The sequence below is a fragment of the Globicephala melas genome, chromosome 2, assembly GCF_963455315.2.
Source record: "Globicephala melas chromosome 2, mGloMel1.2, whole genome shotgun sequence".
NCBI lineage: Eukaryota > Metazoa > Chordata > Mammalia > Artiodactyla > Delphinidae > Globicephala > Globicephala melas.
Genome location: NC_083315.2, coordinates 96,513,283 through 96,537,373, shown reverse-complemented (window position 1 = coordinate 96,537,373; position 24,091 = coordinate 96,513,283). Strand labels below are relative to the sequence as shown.

The 24,091-nt window shown below is 40.5% G+C and overlaps 1 protein-coding gene across 6 annotated transcripts in view; it reads right to left on the bottom strand.

Moving 5' to 3' along the window:
* The window catches only part of MEIS2 (Meis homeobox 2), a 200,235-nt gene that overhangs the window by 3,914 nt on the left and 172,230 nt on the right, over nucleotides 1-24,091 (bottom strand). For all 6 annotated transcript variants that reach the window (XM_060293581.2, XM_060293583.2, XM_060293582.2 and 3 more), the window contains 2 exons: nucleotides 1,646-1,704; nucleotides 185-295 (listed from right to left, as the gene is read on the bottom strand). In XM_060293581.2, coding sequence (XP_060149564.1) covers nucleotides 185-295; nucleotides 1,646-1,704 — 170 coding nt within the window. The remainder of the gene's footprint in view (nucleotides 1-184; nucleotides 296-1,645; nucleotides 1,705-24,091) is intronic.

Here is a 24,091-nt window from a genome sequence, read left to right as displayed (position 1 = left end):
CTGTCAACTCTTTACTTTTTAAAGAGGATTCTTTTCCCCCACCCAAGGGAAAGAAAGCAGACAGAGCAGGCAGCAGGCAAATGTTAAACCCACCATGAGCGTGGGAGAGTAGAGTGGAGGAAGAAGGCTGGTGGAGAAGGTGATACTTCCCAGGGAAGCCCAGAGGAGGGATGAGCAAACCTACCTGCAGGCCGGATTCCCATGTGTTGCTGACCATCCAACACAAAGCTCCCCATGGGCTGACCCTCTGGACTATACGCTGCTCCTTGGCTCACTGAAGGATCAAGAAGAAAACCTGATTGTAGTCATTCGAGGACACAGAGGAGAAAGAAGAAAAGATATACCAAACAATCAGCAATTGTTCCTGCTGCAGCACTGAAACGTTACAGCAACAACGTGGTTGGCGCTTGAAAAAGGGGGGCGTGGTCTGGATGTGTGGTTCTAGAATTGAGGTAAGATGTGTGAGTGGCTTTAAAAAAGGTTCTGGAGGAAAGACTTCACCAGCCTGTTTACCAGGTGGGTCATCCTCTGTAGCTTTTGCTTCTCGACTTCTTTCTCGACTGGGGGAAGAGCGACAGGGAATCTGATGTATAAATATTGCCACGTGCTATTAAGTTAAGATTTTGTAATCCTGCATCTCTGGTGGCTTATAAAATTTCACATCAGACACAAACACTTGATATTTGAGCACAGTTTTACAAGGTTAAACAGACTCAATGGAACATTTGCTTTTTCACTCATACCAAGGAAAACGTAAACGTGGTAAATATAATATTTCAACTGTTTTATATTCTTCTCCAACAGGTCCCCGGCCTCCATTAGTGGAACGATATTTCAGTGTTAGTGGGGAAATTTTGCCAAAGGAAATTAATTTTCTTAAATTCTTTAAACTGAGGCCACAGTTTAAATCTCCATCCCTTTGGACACCCTCGTGAGTGACAACAGTCATCATCTACATGGAAAACAGTTTTCTTTCCCATAGACCTCTTGCAGGACACCACAAGTCCTCAGTAAACTAAGGAAATGCCTATTTTGAAGTAGAATGATTAGGAGTTCACGGGGATGGTTCTGACAGTACCGTGTAACGACGGCTTTAGAGAAACTGAGAGACTCTGTGAGAAAAACCCACATGTGTTTTCGTGGGATGGATGGGAAGCATTTTAATAAAAAATAATGCTGGCAGTGCAGCAGGTCAGGCTTTAATAGAATATTATGAATAGTCAATGCAAATGAATGGATACAATGAGTTTAACAGGGGATGCTCCAGGAGTGAAAGCAATGCACACACCAAGGAATTGTGGGTAAGGAGAAAATGAGAGTGTGCTAATGATTGGATGCAGACAAGCAATGAGTAATTCCAGAGCTCACAGTCAAACAAACTGCTTGTGGCACTAATACTTGTGCCCAATTACCAATTTAGAAAGAAAATAAAAAGCAGTGTCAGTAGAGTCAGGGTGGGAAATCTCCAATTAGCACCAATTAGTGAAGTTGCTTCCTAGAATGGAATTCTGGGGACATTAAAAAACAAATCCTCCCAGAATGCCTGATGGAAGCATTTCTTTACCAGGTGATGAAACTCCTGAAGTATAACTTGATGAGGATTTGTGCCTGTGGGATGTGAACACAGAGATGAGTTGGAACTTGCCTGCTCGATTTGACTGGTCAATCATGGGCTGTACTATTCTTCTTCTGGCATTAATAAACCTGAAACAGAACAGAGACGTCCAGTCAGCAAATGCAATTTCTGTGCTCCGTGAACACTTCTGCACGAAAGCTGCGGAGAATACAACACAGTCAAACATCTACTGAAAATTATCTTTTTAATTCAAAGGCAATTTTCCCTCTCCATGTTCAAAAATAGCTGACTGGATCATCTCCTCCATCATCTCATCATCAACTCAAAGCTGACTTGCTAAAAAGGCTCAGGAAGGGAAAAAAGTTTTCCCTGAGAAAATTTCTATTAATTTGCAATTGTGCTTCTGCCTCTTGAACAAGTCGGAATCTGGTTAAAGTTCACAGGCTGGAAGATTTTCCCCCTTTCCCTAAACTCGCCATCACAGGGAGACCCGGCTTCCCCTTGCAGCTGGTCATAAATGGAGACCAGGCTCTGGCACTCGGCTTTCACAAGGTATTGTTAGGTCAGCAAAGCCATCAATTAGGCTGTCTGAAGTTTTATCACCAACACAGCAGTAATAAGTGCTGGCCAGAAAGACTTCTGCTCTTCGGCAACTCCTGCAGTTTAAGCCTGTAAAGTTAGGGGTCACTTAGAGGTCAGTGCCAGCTGGGGGCGGCCTTTCCAGTCTAAGCTGGGACACCCAGGGCAGGGATAAGGTAACTGCCAACCATAAACCCAGCCACCTTTCAACCCACTAGAAAGACAGAGCCTCAGGTACACATGGTTGATATTAGAGCCCAAGAAACATTTTCAAATCAGGTGGTGGCTGAATCACAGGAATGTAAAGGAGAAGCACTTATTTCGTATAGAAGCCTGGATCTAATTTTGCTGGAAATCCAAAAATAAGTGCCTACTTCATGTTACTTTAATGTTTAATAATGCCCATCAAATATTCATGTACAGAGTAAGATGATAAGAAATCTCCTTTATTTCTTCAAATTTAATAAAAACAAAACAATTTTCTACCATTTGCGAGTTATACCCCTGTCCCCATGCATTTAACGACATGCATTCCCCACACGCTTGAGCTGATGCACAGGATTCACGGGCTGCATGTTTTCAGGGGGAACATGGAGGGAGGGGGATGCCTAGCATATAGCTAGCTGTTCCTGCAAAACATACCCATGGATGACGTTTCCCAGTACTCCCAGTTTCAAATCTTCAGTGCAGGGGGACTTCATGATTAATGAGTCTACATGGGGTCACAGGCAGGAACTGAAAACTCATTCTTTGAAATTAGCCAGGAAAATTCTAGTGTGTTGGCAGCTCTGCGCTCCCATGGCGTTAAAGTCCCTTCTGTGGAGGACAGCAGCCCACACCTGTTCAGGCCTCCTGTGGGCACTCTGGTGGGAATACAATTAGACTGAAGAAAAATAGCCTCTAGAAAACCAAAGGAGTCTTTTGCATATGGGGTTTGTTTGGCAAACAATGGACTTCTTTATTACTTAAGAAAGCGTAGCTCAGATTGTCAAAAAACATCACACCCCCTCAGGTTTGGGGAAGAAAGTGACAGCTTATGAGAGGTGAAAACAAAAAGAGAGTGGAAACTGCGTATTTATTCCCACTGGGCACCTTAAGTGGTGCTGAGGAATATCTGACCAGATAGATCACAAAGCCTTCCAGAAGAATCCCTCAAGTCAGAGAAGGAACTTAATGGTCTCCTCTTTCCCTCACTGCTTTTACTGGGACCAAGGAGGACTGACCTGAGAGTTCCACCCCCAGAACTCTTTTCACCAGCTCAGGTTAAGACCAATTGAGATGCTCAGGAGAGGAGAAACCTTTCCTCTGCTCCTTGAAGTTTCTAATGGAGGACACACATGGCAGGGGTTTCACCTCTTTTTATGTGCTACTAATCCCGGTTTTGTTTTTTCCTATAGGCCAACTCTTTAGGTAAAATGAATTGCTATTTTTTCCCTTTTTAATTTCACCCTTTTACTCTTTTATTATTTACATCTGGAGGTTGTTCGCTTATTTATGTCTTTCTCTCCAGTTCCCCCAAACACTCCCTTCCTCACAGAGCTGCAAGGCATCATGGTCCTTAGTTCTCAGCAGGAGAACTCCACACTGTCTTCAAACAAATAATTACTGGGAAGGTTAGAGGTTCACTCAAAGGTCATTTCTTCGGATACTAGTCAGAATGTTTACATTAGTAAAAACGGGGTCATCTCAAAAGGTTGTTCAATGGGGGATCCACAACAATGCAGAACATTAAAAAAAGCAATCTGTGTGCTCTCAGGTCTTTATAGAAGCGCTGAACTTGGAAATGCCACTCCAGTGTTACATTTTCAACTAGTTACCATGGCATGGACTGGACGTTCACTAGCAGTTATGGCGATGGCCTTTCTTCGCCCAGTTCTACTAAACAAATAGGCAGAGAAGCCTCTGAAGGTTTTCACTAGATCCTTTTACAAAGGGTCATAGAGATTTTGCTTTTTTCACCAGGGCTCCAGTTAGCCTCTCTGAATTGTTGTTCTCAGACAATGTTTGTGATCCGTAGTGCTGTATCTTGCCAGATTCCTGATTCTACCACATTCTTTCAAATCACGCAGAATTTTAAAAACATATGGGCCCCAATTTTTCAGAAATCTCTTAACATACAACTCCTGCCAATTGTCAACTCCCCTGATCTTGGGATATCTTATAAACACCATAGATGTTACTATGAAAATTACCAATGAATGAGCTGACTGTAAGAACACTTTAACACTAAAACGTGAAATTACCCCCCTGCACTGATGATCCACAGTCTATTCTTAGAAAACACACCCATGTACATAAAATGAAGCCATTTAATTACCGATTTAAAAAATCCAATTAGGAGTAATTTTTATTTCTTTAATAACAGTAATGTGAAATTTCCAAATATGGTCTTTCCCCAAAATTACCCAACATGAAAATTTTTTCCACTTCCTCTGATCTTTATTTTAAAATGAAGTTATTCAGTGCTCAAACAGTAAACAGAATATCAAGTTTTGATTCTACTTAAAATCTGAAGAGTCTAAGTTGAAAACAGACTGATCTTCCATCTTTCAAGGTCCAAGCTCCATTCATATGGAAAAATGCAACTCACTGGTTCAAAGACAAAAGACATCTTAAAAGGCTCAAAAGGTTTCCTGGCTATTAAATGGGTCTTACAAAATAACATTTTGATGAGTTAAGTGTAAATGAATCAGACACATATGGATTAAGTTATCCTTGAATTTCACACGGGTTTAAAAACTAAGGGGAAAAGAGGGTGTTGGCAAAAACATTTTGGACTTTGCCAAACCCAAAACATTTGAAAAATTGCTGAAGACATCCAACTAACCAAAATGCAGCAAGATGCACCCAACTTTAATGAAAACCCCCGCAAGTTATTTCCAATCCAAAGACTGTTAGGTTTTTCATCTGTAGCTGATATTAAAAAATTCTCTAAGTTGTAATGTCATCCCAGAATGATTCTGAAGTTGAAGACATATACTTTTCTATTGGTACAAACTATTTCACCCGAAATCACAGAGTCTTCTTAGATAGCTCTTAAAAGCATTCTGAGGTTTGTACAACTTGCATGTAAAATATGCCATATATGATAAATGCCATAAATGTGCTAGTAAGCCTAGTGCCTTATCCAGATTTCACTTAAAAAATATTTTTCATTAGCCTCATTGTGACTTTTTTTAAGGGCTAGAGATAATTCCATTAGTGACTCCTTAGGGAATGAGTACCCTAAAGTACACTAGTTCCATTGATTTGTATTGAACACAAAGTTAGTATCCAGGCTCACAAAAGCTCTGGAGAGGATCTACTAAGACTATCTACTTTTTCATTAAATTTTACTAAAATAGAAAATGCATTAATATGTGTGATCCTTAAAAATTATATACTTAGACGGTTAGTTTAAAAATAACTTAATTACAGAAATAAATTCAATGACTTTCCAAGAATCACGAGGACTTTTTGAGTCAACTGAGAGTGAAAAAATATATATCTATATATTAAAAAGAATAAACCCAAGAGAGGAAAATATCATTGAAATCTCATCTTGTCTTGTTGGAGAGAGGTCTTCTGGAGACCTCTCCCACAACCCCACCTTAAGCCCCAACAAAAGAGCCAAACTTTTCTGCAACCAAAATCTGACGCGGTGATTTTTCTTTTAAAGTGTTTTCACTCCCCAGCATATTTCAGATTGATAGAAGTAGACTTAGGTGTCATTCCTGATTGTTGGTTGATTCCTTTTCCTTTCTCTTTCTCCCTCTTTTTAAATGGCTGATAAATCCCTCTTTCTGGTTCACTAACTTCATGCCCCACCTGGTAACCCATTCCTTTCGGCAGCATTCCTTTTGTTAGAAAGCGCAGGCTTCCATGGAGTCAACTGGAAAGATGCCAGCCCTGAAACCCTCTGAGGGGGAATCAAGAATCCCCAGAATTGAAGCTTTTGCATCGTTTGGTCTGGTTAAGGAGGGGAGCTGAACTGCTGAAGAGGGATCCGATCAATTGGGAAGAGGTGTTATAGGCAGCTTGGTGACTGGGGACCTGTTAAAAAATGAAAAACCTCTGTTTCTCCACTTTCCCCAGCCATGAGACTTCATCAGTGAAGGTGCTTATTCACAAAGCTTGCTACTGGTTGGGGTGTGCAGCAATGAAGCCTCAAGAGGGGCAAGTCAGTTATCAAGTTTCTTCATTTTTTTTCTTCGTTCACAAAGAAAGCATGTCTTTTTCTGTGTGTGGTTATGGCTAAGAGTGGGGCTTTCTCAATGAGATACATTGAAAAGGCTGAATCAGTGAATTAAGCAGGTTTAATGTCTTTGAATGTGTACCCTGACACACAGATGATTGAGTCATGTCTCAAACATAAGTTTTTCACAGGTGGCCAGATAAGTGGGTCTTTTTTCCCAGACAACTGTGAGCAAAGTATGGTAAACAAATGAGATCCATGGGCTACTCAGAGACACATTCATGGTTCATAATTAATTTCCCAGAGCTACAGCTGAATTTATAATTTGATAGATACTAGATTGGTCTACAGCTCGCAAAACACCATGAGCTAATACTTATAAATTTACAATATGAAAACATGATATTAATCTGGAATCACACACCTTTTGTAGCTTTATGAATAGGCCTTGAGCAATGGAGTGTTGATGCTGACATGAAAGGCCCTGGGCAAAATTATCAAGTAGCTCATGCTTATCTTCTGATGACCTTTCTAATGTGTTCTTTCAAAATTCTTTCTTTTATCTAATTCTTCCCTCAGGTTAGGAGGGTGCACATAGGTTCTTTACTAAAATACCCTACTTTGGGTAAACGCTTCTCAGTTATTGTTCCATATTCCAGACTTCTCTGTAGAGCAAAGTGATGAAGAGCATGGGCTCATTCCTTGTAGTGTCACCTTGGGCAAGTCTATGTAAACTTCTAAGCCTCAGTTTGATTCCTATCTATCAACTGGGGCAAGAGTTGGGCCCAGATTGTTTATGAGGATTAAGGGAGATATTGCACGTAAAATCTTTGTGCCACAGTACCTGGCACACAGTAAGGGCTCGTTAAATGTTAGCTTACACTCAAAAGGCATCTATCTCATGTCCCCTCCTAAAGAGCTCTGTTCTCTTATGGGCAATAATTCAGACTAGGTGGGTTATTATTAAACAAAGCCATGCTGAGTTGATAACAGGGTAATAATGTGCTGTACCCCTGCAGGTAGCATGTGTCCATGCCATGGGGTCTTCCCAGAGATTACAGCTAATACAAGTGTATAATGCCATGGTGGGGATTTTAGACACTGGAGTGGGCATCTCCAGGGGGGCTGGGTAGTGGGGCGAGCTATTTTGAAATCACTCTCTTAACGGTTCTCTAGATCCTTGCAACTCTGTGTTCCATGGATGAGCCACATCAACATCCCCTCAAGCTTGTTAGAACTGCAGAAATATAGTGGTCCCCACCCTGGCACTACTGACTCTGAATCAATATTCTAAAAGATTTCCAGGTGACACATGCATATTTAAGTTTGAGAGTTTCTGCTCTAGGTCACATACCAAATACATGATCCAGTACTCTTACTAAGAATAGAAACTTGCAAAGATCAAGTTGTAATCAAGAACCTTAGCTGTGAAAATGCACATACTATTCTCTTTAGCTATGTCAGATCTAAACAGTCCTTTAATCACTTGTCTTGGGCAACAAACAATTTATAATAATTTAATACATTTTACTCCATTGGTACCTCCTAAAGGAAAAGTTGGACCAATAAAGTGTTCTTGTGGAAACTGTGTTCTCTCTCAGGAATGGATAGCAGGAAAATGGTAGATTTCTATTTTTATTTCATGTTATTCTGATCTGTTTGAGTTTTTAATAAGTATGACTATTTTCATAATTAAAAAAGTGTTTAAAATGGCCTGGAGAATTTGGCATCCTATTTGACTAAGGCATATACAGCCAACAGTAGAGACTTTTTAATAAAAGTATTTGAGAAATTCCTCTCAGATAGGGAATTATCTTTTATTTTCTTTATAATACTGAGCAACAATAAACACTATTCCATAAGTATAATCACACCCAATGGCGCGTAACAAAACATCCCAGCAGGTTATGATTTTGAAGCACTGTTACTCTTCCAGAATGCTATCAGATTATTCATGTGCGGCTATTTATCATGCACTATAAAAGTGATCTTTCAAAGCTACTTGAAAGCAAGGGAGGAGAAAATACACAAAGATCCTTAGCTATTCATATCTAGGATCTATCCTCTTAAAGATAAAATACTAAGTCAATAGACATAAGTTGTAGTATATTACCTCACCCTGTACATGATTTATTGCAGATGGAAATCAACTAGAAACTGAATTACTCTGAAAGTTTTACTACTGACATTAAAATTCCAGATCTGTATACCTACACTCCTAATAGTGCTTCTGAAAGCAATTCTTTACAGACACGGAAGATACATCTACAGCTTTGTTCGGCTCTATCAGCATAAAATGCAGGAGTAATTGTTCTCAAAATTACCAATGATCAAGTACCTGTTCATCTATCTGAACACTACTGCTTGACTGGGCTTCGAAAACTCAACCAGTCACCTGACAATCAGTTTCACACATTTTAGCCGGTTCTCATCCTGTTCCTAGCCATTTCACGCTAACAGGAGAAGATCCCGACAAATCTAGTATCTCTTTAGCTTTCAACATCACCTTTGATTGGAGTATTAATTCTATATCCTACTTCTCAGTGGAAGCCACCTAAGCATTAACTTGCCAAAAATACACCAAGCTGTTTAGTAATTATGTATTAGCTATGTTTGAGGAGATCAAGGTGCACTTACATGCCCTATGCTATGGATATCTCTTTGATTAGCTTGTCATCTGCTCGGAAGAAGATGTAGGCGGATTCTCCCATACAGTCTAGCAGGCCAGCTGTTAGCTGCCTGTCAAGCCCTCAAGTGGACAAGTAGTCCAGGAGCAAAAATGTCACTCCTTTGATCTGGCAAGGAGCAGCTGCTGATTTATAGAGTAGGACTTTGTTCTTCCGTTCTATTTTACTTTCTTTCCTAAGGCAGAACCACAAAATCCAGGAGAAAAAAAAAGTGCCGTTGCCGGCAACATCAACAAGCTCTGACAATTGCAACAGGGTTTTTCTTGGCCCGAACAAAGCTCTCAGGCATCTCCTTTGACGCTCACCTTTCCCCCTCCTCTCCCCCTCTCCCCACCATCTTTTGCAATGCGGTAGTTATTGTTTAATTCAGCTTCTGTAAATGGAATGGACTGTGGCCAGCAAGCCTGGGGCATAAACACACCTGTATGAAAGGAGTCTTATTGTAGCAACCATCTACAAGCAAGCTCGCATGAACCACGCGTTCCTGAGTTGAGAAAGAATGCTCCGTTTTTCCTGACAGCAAATTTTACCCTGAGTTTCTACTTTTGGTGCCACCAGCCTATGATGACCACGTTTGAACTGTTTCCTCTTCAACGGCATTACACTCTTTATATCCAAGAGAAAAAGGGATTCGATTTTTTAAACCTGTGAGCAAACAGATCCATCCAAAATGTTTATTCACCGTCTATAATATCAATCATTAAGCCCCGAATTAAACAACGTCCTGAAAAGCTTTTGCAAATGCAGTATCAAAGATGCCATAATGTTGATTTCGTTATCACTCATTTATACTGACACAGGCTTCCCTGAGTAATATATAAGGAAAAAAATCAACCACAAAATCTCCATAAGCCATATGCATCGCCTTGCTAAGAACTAAACTGGTTTCAAACGCATGATCCCGTTCTCAGTGGATACATCTGTCACGTCAGAGATGTCCTGTCAACCAAGTGGAACAGGAAACAATGTGGCCTTGAGATAAACTGTGAGAAGTCATTAGCCATATGCATGTACGTATGTGTGTGTATACATGCACATACACATACATGTATGTATATGTACACACACACACACACACACACACACACACACACACACACACACACACACACACACACACCAGGCAGGCAATAAACTTTGCAGAGATTAACACCTGGCTAAGTTTTCTGTTCTGCTGCTGCTGAAAGGAAGGGTAAGAAGGGTTATCAACTCTAGAATATTTAGACATATAACCACATAGGTCAAAGACAGAAACTTTGTAGGCAGTGGGAATGCTGAAAATGATGGAGAAAAGAAAAGCTGCTAAAAATCCTTGTTTTTCTGCCATCATGCCATGTTCTAGTGTTTTCTCTTTTCTCCCCTTTCTCACTTTCCAGGGCAAACAGACATTTTTCTCAGCCTCATTCCTTGCTTTATCCTATGTTCCCCAGGGGTCAGTCAACAGTTATTCAGCACCTACTGCCTCAATGTCTCGAGAACTGTCCTAGTAGAGCTTTCTCTGGGAGTGCATACGTATCGCAGGGAGAGACTGGGTTCTGGAGGGGAAAGGTGAGGGGGTAGGAAGGGCAGCAAGGTGTAGAGAACAGGGATTATGTAAGGCCTCTTTTCATCCTTTTTTGGTCCTAAAAACTTTAGAATGAGTAAGTATTAAGCTCCACAGTAATCTGTACATGTGTCACACACTGATAAATCTTCTACATTCTGTACCTAACAAAAGACAAGTTTAATAACAAAATATGACAAGATCATATATAATAAGAAATTATATATAATATGTAAGTATATAATTATATGACTGTGTCCATATTATTTAAAATTTAAAAAATGCAGTTCAAGCCTTTAAAGCTTTTTACTCTTTGCAACCACAGAAACAAATTGAAAAGCACAATTTGAGAATACGTAATAATTACAAATCATAGCAGTCCACACTCAGTAAATAAGTGTGATGGAGTCAATTAGAGAAGTCAGATGACAGTTAATCACCGGATTCTTGGAGGAGGGAAGTTGGACCAGATTAAAAGCGTATAGATTATTGGGAAGGAAGGAAATAAGGAAATGGTGTGTGTGAAGACACCGAGGCAGATCAGGCTGTGCGCAAGGGAGGGTGCAGGAACTGACTTCAGACAGGCTCCTGGTTTTGGTCTGGAACACATGGCCACAGTTAATAGACAAGCTGGTGGAGGAGTTTTTATTTTTCCAGCTTTATTGAGTTGTAATTGATATGTAACATTGTGTAAGTTTGATATATAAGACTGTGTAAGCTTAAGGTATACAATGTGTTGATTTGACACATTTATATGTTACAAAAGGATCAGCACTATAGCATTAGCTAACACCTCCATCACATCACGTAATTACCATTTCTTTTTCATGGTGAGAACATTTAATATCTATTCTCTTGGCAACTTTCAAGTACATGATACGAGACTGTTAAGTATCATCACCAGGCTTTGCATTAGATTCCCAGAACTTATTCATCTTCTAACTGGAAGTTTGTATCCTTTAACCAACATCTCCCCATTTTCCCTACCTGGGTGGAAGTTCTTGAGTAACAAACTGAACCTCTGAAATTCCTGAAGAGTGGAATGATGAAATATGGTGCTTGAGGAAGATGTATTTCTGAGAGCTATGTATGAGTTGATGAGAAGCTAGAAGCTAAACGGTAGAAAGCTATTCTAATCCAAGCAGAAGAGGGAAATAAAGTGAACTCAGACTAAGGTGGTAGAAATACAAAAGAAGTAGGCCATGTGGCTTGGCGAACTGCTGATGAAGTGTGCTTAGCTGGCAAAGAAAAGATACAAATATAAACGATATTAAAAGGATAAACCTGAGAATCTATGTCTGGTATGCTATGGTATACACTTGATGAAAATTGGAAATTTCGGAGGAATTCCTACTTGTTGAGATGAGGAGAGGCAAACCCAGCTTTCCAGATGTTGCCTTTGAGTTGACAGTGGGACTTTCAGGCTGACAAGCTCGTCAGGCCACTCAAGACAAAGGACAAAAGAAGAGTGAAAGTCTAGAAAGAAGCGACTTTAACTTCAAACCCCTCTCATCTCCTCAAATCTCCAAAACTAGATGAATATTTCAGGCTGTGGCAACAAGTATAATAAACTGCCTAACTACTTCCAAAAGAATTACTTCCTGCAGATCTTACCAAGTCCTTTATCTAACAATGGCTGGTCAAGTTAATTGTCAGTAAAAACCTTTATTCCTATTAGGTCCAGCTTGCTTTTTCTTTTAATTCTGAGATAATTTGTGTGACTGGATTTAGAGGGCAATGGTAATAATGTACTGTGTGCTGCTAAACAAATTGTGTTTCACTTCATACTCTGTGGAAGTTCCAAAAGAGTTTTAAAGATTGGAGATGGGAAAAATATATGGGAGACTGTTTGTTTTTAAGACAATTAAGGGTGGGTTTTCTCCAGGTAGTGACAACTAATTTAGAAGAGAATTGATAGGACAAAGTGTTCCATTGAAAAGGGACTCCATTAAGTGTGATGGCTTCCAAATTGTGTCCTCCTTTCAAACAGTATTTTTCTTTTTAAACGGGCTTTTAAAGTGAAAACTATAGCACTTCACCCAAAATGGTGTGGAAACAAATGGTTCTCAAGTGTCTATTCTTCAACTCAGGCCAAGCCATCCCAACACCAGCAATCTACAGCCACTTGGTGTTTGGAGGGAAGGGGCTTGCATGAGAATGTCCCCGTGGCCCTTTCATTTGTCTGTGGCGCTCCTTTTTCTAAAGCAGCAGGGGAGACCTCAGAGACCAGCGTGGCATGCCAGGAGTGTTTGGATGGGCCAGGCTCTTATCCTTCTTCCAACTCTCCTGCTGGTTTAAAAGAAAGAATGTGGCAGAAGACACATGAGGAAAGTGGCAACATTCTTAGGGCCCTTTATCAATACCACTGCTTTCTTTAAATTGTAGCTTGGTCTCTTGTTTGAGAGGCTGAGATTTTAGCACTTTTAAAGGGAACCATAAGTGAGAAATCTCCTAGGTGTTAAGCTTTAGAGTGGCTTCAACCCAAAATAAGAAAAAAAAAATGAGATTAAAACACAGAAAGTCAAGTAATATTAAGAAAAAGATCCAACAAACAAAATATCATAAATATGCATATATGGTACAGTCTTTCTGTTTAAACCAAATGGTATTTAACCAGTTTATACTGGCATCTAGTCCAGGTGCCAAACGGGGAAAAATCGAAGATTTAAAAAATTTCAAGGTCACTTCAAATAACCTATAGTTCTAACAGTTATACATCTAACAAAAATCTTTAAAAATTATTATGAAAACATATCCCATTATGTCAAGAGGCAAAAAAATCTATTCATAAACATATGACTTAACGTCTTCACATTTATGATGATCAGACATCAAAGACCAAATTCCAAATAAAATTTCTTCACTGCCTTTTCTTAATAACAAATTAAACATCTTTTACTTTGATTTGCAGCTGAGTAGCATTCTGTATCTTCTTCAGAGATGTTATATGCAGTCTTTCCAATGTGACGGTATTATTACCCACAAAATTTTTAGCATCATCCCGTAATCATAAAAGACATAAAATATATCTTTATAAATCACAAGAGACTCAGCAAACCAGCAGTTATGCCACATCTGCTTTAATCCTTAAATATTTTAGCTTTAGAGGGTTAGTGGATTTCTTTCCCCTGATTTGCAGAGAAATAAAGACATCAACTTTTGATTCCTGTGTTCCAGACAAAGCTATAGTCTCCAATAGACAAAGAAGCAAACACTTTGTACTGCAATTTGAAAGGATCTTTTTTTTTGCATATTCACATTTCACATCTACCAGAATTTCCTAAAGTGGCTTACTATTAGAAATAGAAGGGCTTCCCTGGTGGCGCAGTGGTTGAGAATCTGCCTGCCAATGCAGGGGACACGGGTTCGAGCCCTGGTCTGGGAAGATCCCACATGCTGCAGAGCAACTGGGCCGTGAGCCACAACTACTGAGCCTGCGCGTCTGGAGCCTGTGCTCCGCAACAAGAGAGGCCGCGACAGTGAGAGGCCCGCGCACCGCGATGAAGAGTGGCCCCCGCTCGCCGCAACTGGAGAAAGCCCTGGCACAGAAACGAAGGCCCAACACAGCCATAAATAAATAAATAAATTTATATTAAAAAAAAAAAAACCTTTAAAAAAATAGAAATGATAGCATTTGAATGATCTCCATTTTCACAGTAAAGATAAAGTAACGTAAAAATAAGTTAATTTACAAATTGGTTTAACTGCTATACAGTAATGTACATATAAACAAAAAGGCAATTAATAAGCATAAAGTTAATATGCTAACATGCTAGGAACACACTATTTCTTCAGTCTGGGATGGCCTTTCTCCCATGGCTATCTGGTCAACACACCCTTCAAAATTCTTATCAGAGAACAGTTTTTGGAGGTAACGTCTCTGATTCCACAGTTTGAGTAAGAAGCACTTCTTCAGTCAGTAGCACTTATAGCTCACAGGCCCATCACAGCATTTATTCAATACTATAATCACAATTTACGTGTCCAGCTTCCCACCAGGTAGCCCTAGAAAGCAGAACCACATCTGAATTCTATGTTATTGAGAGTGTGTCAAGCATGCAGTACATCCTCAATAAAATGTATAGTGAATGAATAACAAAATGGCTGAATGAAAACAAGGTTCCTACGTCTCGGAAATAATGTTGAATTGAGAATGGAAGAGCCCAGCGGGATTTTCTTGTCCTCACTTTGCAAGTGGCTGAATAGCTGAAACCCTGACGAAATAATATTCCCTAGAATAGGGCAGAGCTAATATGGGAAATAACTCTGGCTTCCTGGCTCTGTGTAGTTATCTTTGCACTCAAAAACCACTAAAGATACAGACTAGAGGCATTAGCTGAAAGGTGTGAATCCATCTGGGCATTAGAGATGCCAGGCAAGTCTTGTGTACAGGGTTGAAGGAAGAGAAGGACTTGACTTGGCAGAAAGTGGGCACCAGACTTTTCTAGGCTGGTGAACATTGGGGCATGATAAGTCCAGTTGACTGAGAGAAGAGAATAAGCTGGGAGTAATGGGAACTGAGGTCAATGGAGTACTCTGGTGTGTGTGTGTGTGTGTGTGTGTGTGTGTGTGTGTGTGTGTGTGTGTTGGGGACAGAGGAATAGTGAGTAGAAAGTGAAGGAGTAAGGTTTGTGAGATGGAGAAAGGAAATAGAAAACTTTCTTAAAATATTTCTTTCTCATTATATCTTTCTGAGGAAGTTTTCCCAAATTGTGCTCTGAAGGACACTGGTGTCAATAGGTGTTCCTCCAAAACAAAGATGGTAGGTCAAAGTGTGGTAGGGAAACAGCACTAAGTGAAACAAAGTAAAGATGTGTTCTTCGCTGCAAGTGATGTCACAGCTTTTAATAGCTTTTTAATAGGCTAATATTATGAATCTCTAAGAGGGAATAATGGTACCAATCAATTCTTAAGTGTAGTTATTAAGATTTTGAGGGGCACTAGGGTTGCAAGGATTTGAAGAAAAATGAAGCAGTGTTTTTTTAACCAAAATTGTATTTTTAAATCATTTATCTATTTGAAAATAGGATTTCCATGTTCCTACTTCCCCAAGTCAGACTCAGAGATAGAGAATCATTTGAAGGGCTCTTGTTTTATATATTACCTGTTCACAATACCCCCTCCCAAGATTATTATAAAACCTGACTACTCCATTGCCCTTTGACCCCCAAAAATGTGCAGGCTGAAAATGTTCTCTAGAATTTCTCTATCTCAAAGGTAGTTTGATCATTAGAAGATGATGTTAGGCTGGGATGTCTTCTCTAACCTTTCCCTTTTGCTACTTTTCTCATATTTTCTTACTCAAAGAAATATTTTTTAAAAAAACAACAACTATCATTGGGTATTTTGCTATGTGTGCCTAAAATTTATGCTTCAAAAATGATTCAGAAACTGAAGACTAATCTTAAATCTGGAGTTTTTTTTTTTTTTTTTGGCAACACCCTCTGCATCTTTCATTAATCAGAACTAAAATTGGGCTGTGGCCATCTAACTTTAGCATGTCTATTACATGTGTTAGAGACTTCTGTGTATGGAGGGTGGGAGATGGGGAGGAGAGAGACAGAGGCAGAGACAAGATGGTGAGGGGAGCATGACATTAAGGAAAAGAAGAAATGAGAAGGGGAAAGAGACAGGAAAAGAGGAAGCGCTGCTTTGGATAAAGTACATCAATGCACATCCAGCTTCTCCCTCCGCTCCCCTCCCCTCCCCTCCCCTCCCACCCCCGCCCCTGCCAATCCTGCTTTCTTGTTTACAGAGTGTACAAGTACAAAATCAGCTTTTACTTGTAACTGTGTTAAACACCACCTGCCTGCCCTCTGAACCTCGCTGTCCCAGGATGAGGTCAGCCCGGTGAAGGGCTCCAGTTCTATAAGCAATCCTGTCATTCAGGCTAACAGCAGTGATTCGCTCACAGGGGGCAAAAATGACTCAATTGTTGGGCTTATTGAACTCCAGGGAGCACAGCTACTCTATCATTACCATGGAGTGCAAACACCCTGAGCTCTGTTTTGGTCCACTTAAAATTGCTATTTGCTGTGAAGGATTGGCAAAGCAATTCTTAAAATGATGGGGGTGAAAGTAAGGCGAGTGCCATTATGGGCTTTTCCTTCCGTTTAAGCAGAAGTAAGCAGTACAGGACTCGTTCTGAGCCTGACCCACTTATTTAACCTTTTGTTCACTTTGCTGTATTAACATATATTAACTGGCTATATAAGCCCTGGGGGGGATAACCACCTCATGACCAAATTACAGTTCCATTTTCATGGGTAACCTCTCCTTGGGTGGAAATTAAACCCCAACAGAAATACATGGTAGGTCCACACAGAACTGAGGAGGGATGCCCTCAAACAAATGCTGAATGCCAGTCCTGCAAAGACCAGAGCAACCACAGAGAGGTTGGGTAAATTATACACTAGAGGAACTATTTGAAAAACCAAATAAATTTAATTAAATAAGTTACAAAATTATCTTCCCGTCTCTTATCTACTCCCCTTGGTTAATATCCATGACATACTGATGTTGCATAATTGCTCTTACGGAATGCTGCAGCTCAGAGCCATAATGAGCTGCCTTTGCACAAAGGCAGCAAAAGTGGTTTCCCTACAGAGTTATCTTCTCAATTATTTATACTTGCAACACTTTCACATAATGGCAGTTTTAAAATCAAACAAACAAAGCAAACCGTACAATAAACGAAGGAGACAAGAAGGTGCAGGGACCTTTTCTTTCTTTTTTGAACACCAGAAGGGAGAGGCAGGCCATATAGAGTCAGCTGAATTTGGTTCCTCGAAAAGTCTCAGGGGCCCTGCGACCAGATGACATCAAAGCATTTGAGACTGCCACCTTGGTGAAGGATTAGACATGCTCCACATACCTACCTTGCTTTTAATCTGTCATATCCAAATATATAAAGGAATGCAAACTTAATTTTTGCCTTTTACAAATTGGCCTTTGAAAATTGCTAACCAGAAGACTTGACCCCCACTCCCAACTCCGGAAAAAAAAAGGTGCTAAACTGTCAAAACGATGTCAATGTACACAGAGAATGGCTGTGTGTGTCACAGTGGTCCCCCAGGCAGCAGAGGGGCTGGCCAGTTTTTACGGTGCTTGTTTCTACTGTCCACACCTGCCTTTGGTTAATCACTCAAAAACTTAACAGTCAAAAGAGAAAAAGCTACTTTGTACTTCTACTAAATACGGATATACAAAATAAGATAAAGGGTATATTTAAACATTATGGTAAAATTATAATATTATTTCTAATATTTAATTGTGGAATCTCTTTGAAATGAACTGTTACTGCTGCCATCAAGTTCCAACTTATTTTGTTCCTAGCACTCAGCTTGGTTGCCTCTTCAGAGTAGATGTTCAGTGTTAGCCTGGTTATTTTCCCAAGTTAATCTACAGATGTGCTTGAAGAGCTTATATTTTAAGAAATTAAAAGCGAACTTTCGACCAGACATACATTTTGGATCTGCATAAAATCTGCATTTTGTTTAAGATTCTCCATTAACAAGCATAGGTTCTAGCCTTTTAGGAGGAAGTTAGTTACTGTCTTTACTTAAAGAGTTATTCCTCATCAAATGATGGCCAGTCATGTACCTGTGATTAAAGATATTCACTATCAATGCCAGTGAAACACAGCTTTTTATATCACCTACCAGCCGGATCCAAAGAACAAACTGTTAAAGCAATTATTTCCTTAAAGTCCTGCAGAGAAAGATTATAAAGACACAGTAAAAATACTAATTTTAGGGCTTCCCTGGTGGTGCAGTGGTTGGGAGTCCGCCTGCCGATGCAGGGGACGCGGGTTCGTGCCCCGGTCCGGGAGGATCCCACGTGCCGCGGAGCGGCTGGGCCCGTGAGCCATGGCCGCTGAGCCTGCGCGTCCGGAGCCCGTGCTCCGCAACGGGAGAGGCCACAGCAGTGAGAGGCCCGCGTACCGCAAAAAAAAAAAAAAAAAAAATACTAATTTTAAAAACCTCAAAATTTGTCTCTTGCGATATGCCAATATGCACACGCATTGAATTTACACACACACACACGCACATACATACACTTGCTTTTCATTAACGCACCTTACATGCCTTGTGACTTTAAATCTCTCTTGTCTTGACACAGTTAAAAAAAAAATTAAGATTTTTTTTTTCCCCAAGTACACAGGTACTACTGTGAAAGATCAGAAGGAAAAAAATATACCATGCTGAAAGGAAATCAGACCATGACCCATAACCTGTCTGAGGACAGGCTGTGGATGGGGTCATCAGAGGGAAGCAGTTGGGACTGAGCTGGGATCCACTATCTTGTGTTGCTTCACTCCCGGGAATCCAATGAACTGAATATCATATTGTGGGCCACTTGCTGCTTCTTACACCTCCTCTTAGCAATGGAGAGCTAGGAATGAACTGTATTTTGTTGGCTACTTCCTTTCGTTCTGCCACTCTTACCTCCAGGGTCAAATCATTTGGTAGTGTGGTGGGAGCTGAAAGGTTGTGGACCCAATTCTACTTCTCAATATAAAACTACACCCTACTACTTCACCTTCTAGCAGCAGTAGACACCTTCACCTGAAAAGTGATCTTTCCAGGTATGTGCACGTGTGGTTATGGGGTGGGCAAGGATAAAGGGTAATACATGGAGAATGCAGATGATGGTAAGAAAACTCTTGTGCCAGAAAATTAAAAACACAACCTTGTTGTAGTCAAAGATAAATCTGAGTGAACTTTGATGTACCGCAAATATATCCTACGCCATTCACAACATATTTTTCAAAGACACTGATGCAATAACTAATATTCGATTAATCATTATGTGAAAGATTAGTTAAACGCTGACGTCTAGAAGAGAGTTGGGTAGTTTTGGGTTTTTCAAATATGGGTAAGTTCTGAAGGGAAGTCTCAGATTCTGTGAACAGACTCCAGTTCATCTGAAAAGCACTCCCTCTGGCAGTCAAAAGCAATTTAAAGGTCAGTAGATTATGGGTGGAAGTGAACTGGTTTGGAGAGTAAAACCAAAAGCTGACTGGGGTGAGAGGATATGACTTTCATCCCTGTGAGGGCTCCCACTGATGGGATCAGAAGTTGCTATCAGTGTCTTGAGTGCAGTAATATTTCAGGGCCCTCAATTCCCAAACATGATAGGTGCGTAAGAAACGTTAACCTCGATTTTTTTCCAGCTTTCCTCAACCGCCGTTAACAGCCTCTCTCTTAGTGGAGCAGCCAATTAACCAAGCATTAAAAAAAACCCACAAATCTATATCAATAGCTTTGTACACAAAAAGGAAGATGTGTGAAGTAAACACTTAATCATTGCTGTAAGTGATCTGATCCAGGATGTCTAACAGCCAAATAAATTGAAACAGGCTATGGTTGAAAAGACTAATTAAAAAAAAAATCAGAAGAAATAACATATTTCTCTCCTTTCCTTTAAGCATCCCGTATATTTGCTTTTATGTTGTAGTTCACAGTAACTGGCCTTCAGCTTACCCTTGACTAGTGGCAGATCTGATAAGGGGTTGGCACAAATATATTGAACCTGGTTTACAAATCGTTTTGCAACTTCCTTTCCCAGATAAACATAACCCAGTACAACTTCTGAGAAAAAAAAAAATTGTGTTTACTTGTCCTGTGCTTAAGGATTTTTTTCTTCTAAATGTTCCCTCAGGATGCTGGCTTGCAACCTAGAAAAAGCTTGGATTTCAGCTTCAGTCTCCAAGGTATTCTACGGTTCAGCTGGGCTGTGAGCTAGGAGGGAAGCTCTCTACCTTGCTGATTTAATTAACAGGATTCTTTTCATTATTATGGGGATTTAGTTTCTCCTTGCCTTTCAGTGTTTGTGAAACACTGATTTATGTTTTATATTTTGAAGGAAGATTTATTGTTCTTTGACAGCTGAGGCTTGGTAAATTCCTGGCATTGAAGGGACCCCAGGGAGGTGTCACAGTTGCCCTGCCCTGCCCACCTATACTCTGTCATCTCAAGGGCACCCCTCCAGAAGTGAGAAGAGCCATCAGCTGTTCAGTGCCCATCCCACTTCTCCTCCCTCAGATAATTACGCCAGCAGGGGTTGGGCTGTTCCCATTTACGAACGGTGGTGTTGGTAGGTTGATCAGCAAGCGTGAATCACCGATTCATTTATGTGAAGCAAACAGTCCATGAATCTTTGGGCTGGATCTAATCTCTTGATTAAATGGAGCTCATTGAATTAAGTGGTAGGCTGTGCTGTACTTATGACGATGACCATGGCTGAAGCAAGGGCAAATTTTCTAAATAGGACAATATTTATTTATCAAAAAACAAAATATATTCGAAGTTAGTACTATGGAAAATCTGGCAGGGAGGGTCATCATGATTCTGTTGGATCATCACTCTTCTGAACTACACAGTCCATCAAATTCTGACTTAGAGAAAAAGTCAAACCTTTAGTGAAAACTCTGGAAGACTCATAGCAAATTTATATTTTGGGTGAAAAGTGTCACTTAACGCCCATGATTTGATTATAATCAAAATCTCAGGGCTTCATGATTCACCTTCACTCATATTACTATAATTAGCAATTATTGAGCTAGGCACTAAACTGAGCGCATACAAGTAGCCTCTTATTTAATTCTCACGAAAACCTACTGAAGCAGGTACTATTATTAGATTCCCATTTTCTGGTTAAGAAACTGAGATTTGGCAAAATCTAATGATAAGCCTAAGGTCACATTGTTAGTAAGTGGCAAAGGTGGGACTCAAATCCAGTCCTTTCTGACTTAATATGTTCTTCATGGATATGTTATGCTGCCTCCAGGGTGTATATACTGATAGTGAAAAGAAGGTGTTATAGGCTGAACTGTGTCATCCCCTAAATTTATATGTTAAACTCCCAATCCCAGAATGTAACTGCATTTGGAGATAAGGTGTTTAAAGAGGTGAGTTAAAGTGAAGCCATTAGGGAGGGAGCGGACACCAATATGACCCACGTCCTTATAAGAAGAGGAAGAGGCACCTGGGATGCAGGAGCTCCAAGGAAAGACCCTGTGAGGACACGATGAGTAGGCTGCACCTGCAAGCCAAGGAGAGAGGCCCCTGAAGAAACCAAACCTGACGACACCTTGATCTTGGACTTCCAGGCTCCAGAACTGTTAGAAAATACGTTTCTGTTGTTTAAGCCACCCGGTCTGTGGTATTTTGTTAGGGCTGCCCTGGGAAACTAATGCAGAAGGTAACATGGAAACAAGAGCTGGAAGAAAAGCAAATTTTTGCTTTGAAAACATGGTCACTTCCTCTGCATACCCACTGGAGACACCCTACCCTTGATGGCATGAGCTCCTGTCAACCCTCCACACACGCTACTGTGAGCCCCTGTTTCCGTTATTAAGAGAGTGAACGCTGGAGAATGCACATGGGATGGCTAAAGCACTCGGGACAGAGTCAGGAGAAGTGTGCCACTTTATGGGTGAGAAAGGCCGTGTTGGTCCATCAGAGAAGGGAAAAGGAACGAGGCTGGTGACGCAGGTGGAGATGGTTCTGGAGTTATCGAAAGGATCTGCCTGAGCATAGCCTCGCCACCCCCAACACAACTGGGGGCTAGCAAGTTAGGAGTATTTAGGGTTACTGTTCTTGTCTTCTCAGGAGAGGTCAGCAGCTGAAACATCTCCCGAGAACCAGGTAGCATCTTTTTTTTCTTTTTTAATTAATTAATTTATTTTTGGCTGCATTGGGTCTTTGTTGCTGTGTGTGAGCTTTCTCTAGTTGTGGCTCGCAGGCTCCAGAGTGCAGGCTCAGTAGTTGTGGCACATGGGCTTAGTTGCTCCACAGCATATGGGATCCTCCCGGACCAGGGCTCGAACCCACATCGCCTGTATTGGCAGGCGGATTCCCAACCACTGCACCACCAGGGAAGTCCCCAGGTAGCATCTTGATAACAGCCTGATCATGGTCTTGTTTAGTTCTAACAGACCCTTTATCTGATATTCTCCCATTCAGGCAGGAAAATGGAGCCAATGTTTAGACCAAACATAAAATGGAGCCTTGGAAATTATTTAAGTTCTAGACCAGAACTTTTGTCTTAATCTAGATTTATGAGCCAGTAGGTTCTAAGGGAGAATAAAGGAAAAATGTAGAAAAAACATCTAATTCCACAGTGGTTAGCGTTTCAATTTTTCTTTTTTAATCAAGTAAAATGAGTGTGGGGATGTGGTCCAACTGGTGGAGAAAAAAAATACACTAAAATGAGCTTTCATTCCTGATTCAACAAATCCAAGCTAATTTTCTCATTCATCAGTTCTGCAGGGTTATATGAGATTTATTCTTTCAAAATTTGAATTATCTTTGTTTATTCAGTGTCTATCAAGAGCCCGAAATTCAGAGAGTAGCTCTGTCCTCACAATTCAGGCTTCATAAGTTTTCTCACAAAGTATCCTCTGCAGATTTTAATCTTCAACCACACTCTAGGGAAACATCTGGGTGAAATGTCACCTGGGGCCACCAAATAATCACCACACTGAACATAACCTAAAAGAGTTTTGGGTCCACGAAAGAAGGAAGCCAGAGAACACTGGCTTCCTTCTTTCATTGAAGAAAATGAACACAATGGCGAGGAGTCTGTGCCATAGACATGCACAGGATTTCTCTATACATGGGGAAGAGTTGCACAACGGAGGCCTCTCCTTGCCTTTCTCATCTCTACATCACCTACAGTGAATCCCATTCCCGTTATTCACACGGTATATTCTCCCTCTGAACAGTCTCCTGACTGTCCTGTTTCATCTCCTTCCTCTTATTACTAGTCTTTGATTGCTTGTAGAAATATTGAAGAAACAATGCTTGATCCCGTGAATAAAGTTTTATTCAGTTTCTGCTGCCTAATTGGCATTGCACTGAGAGCCTTACGGGGAACCTGTATGAGAAGCCACATTTGCCAAGTGAAAAAAAGCACTAGATTTGGGATTAATTTCATGCCCCAAGGATCTCCTAATTTAATTGGACAAACAAGATGATACACCTATCCGTCAACATGTTAAATTTGATGTGATGAGAGAAACAGCACAACTTAATGGAAAGAGCACGGATTTTTAGAGGCCTGGGTTTGAATCCTAACTGTATCACTACTCTGTGGTTTGGGACATGTTCTTTAACGTTTCTGTGTCGTAATCTCCTCAAGTGTAAGATGAGAGTAAATTATATGACCTACTTGAAAGGGTTGCCCTGAAGATGAAATGTATTGGAAAGGCATCAGAACATCATCTGAGAATTACACAAAAAAACTTAAGTCATTCTAAAATAAATTTCCAACGTTTACAATTCTCCAAACACTGCAAGGCATACACAGATGAAAAGCTTCAGTCTTACTCTCAGAAAGCTGGGAGTTTAACAGTAAAGAGATACTATGCTACAAGATGAGAGTCTTGGTGGCAGCACAGTGGCCACTGGTATGCAGAGAGGATGGACATAATGTGGGTGAGGCGGGAGGGGGACAGGAGGCCTTGGGCTCTTTCCTGAAGGATTCCAATAGGTGGAAATGGGAAAGTTAGAAGGAGGGAGAACATA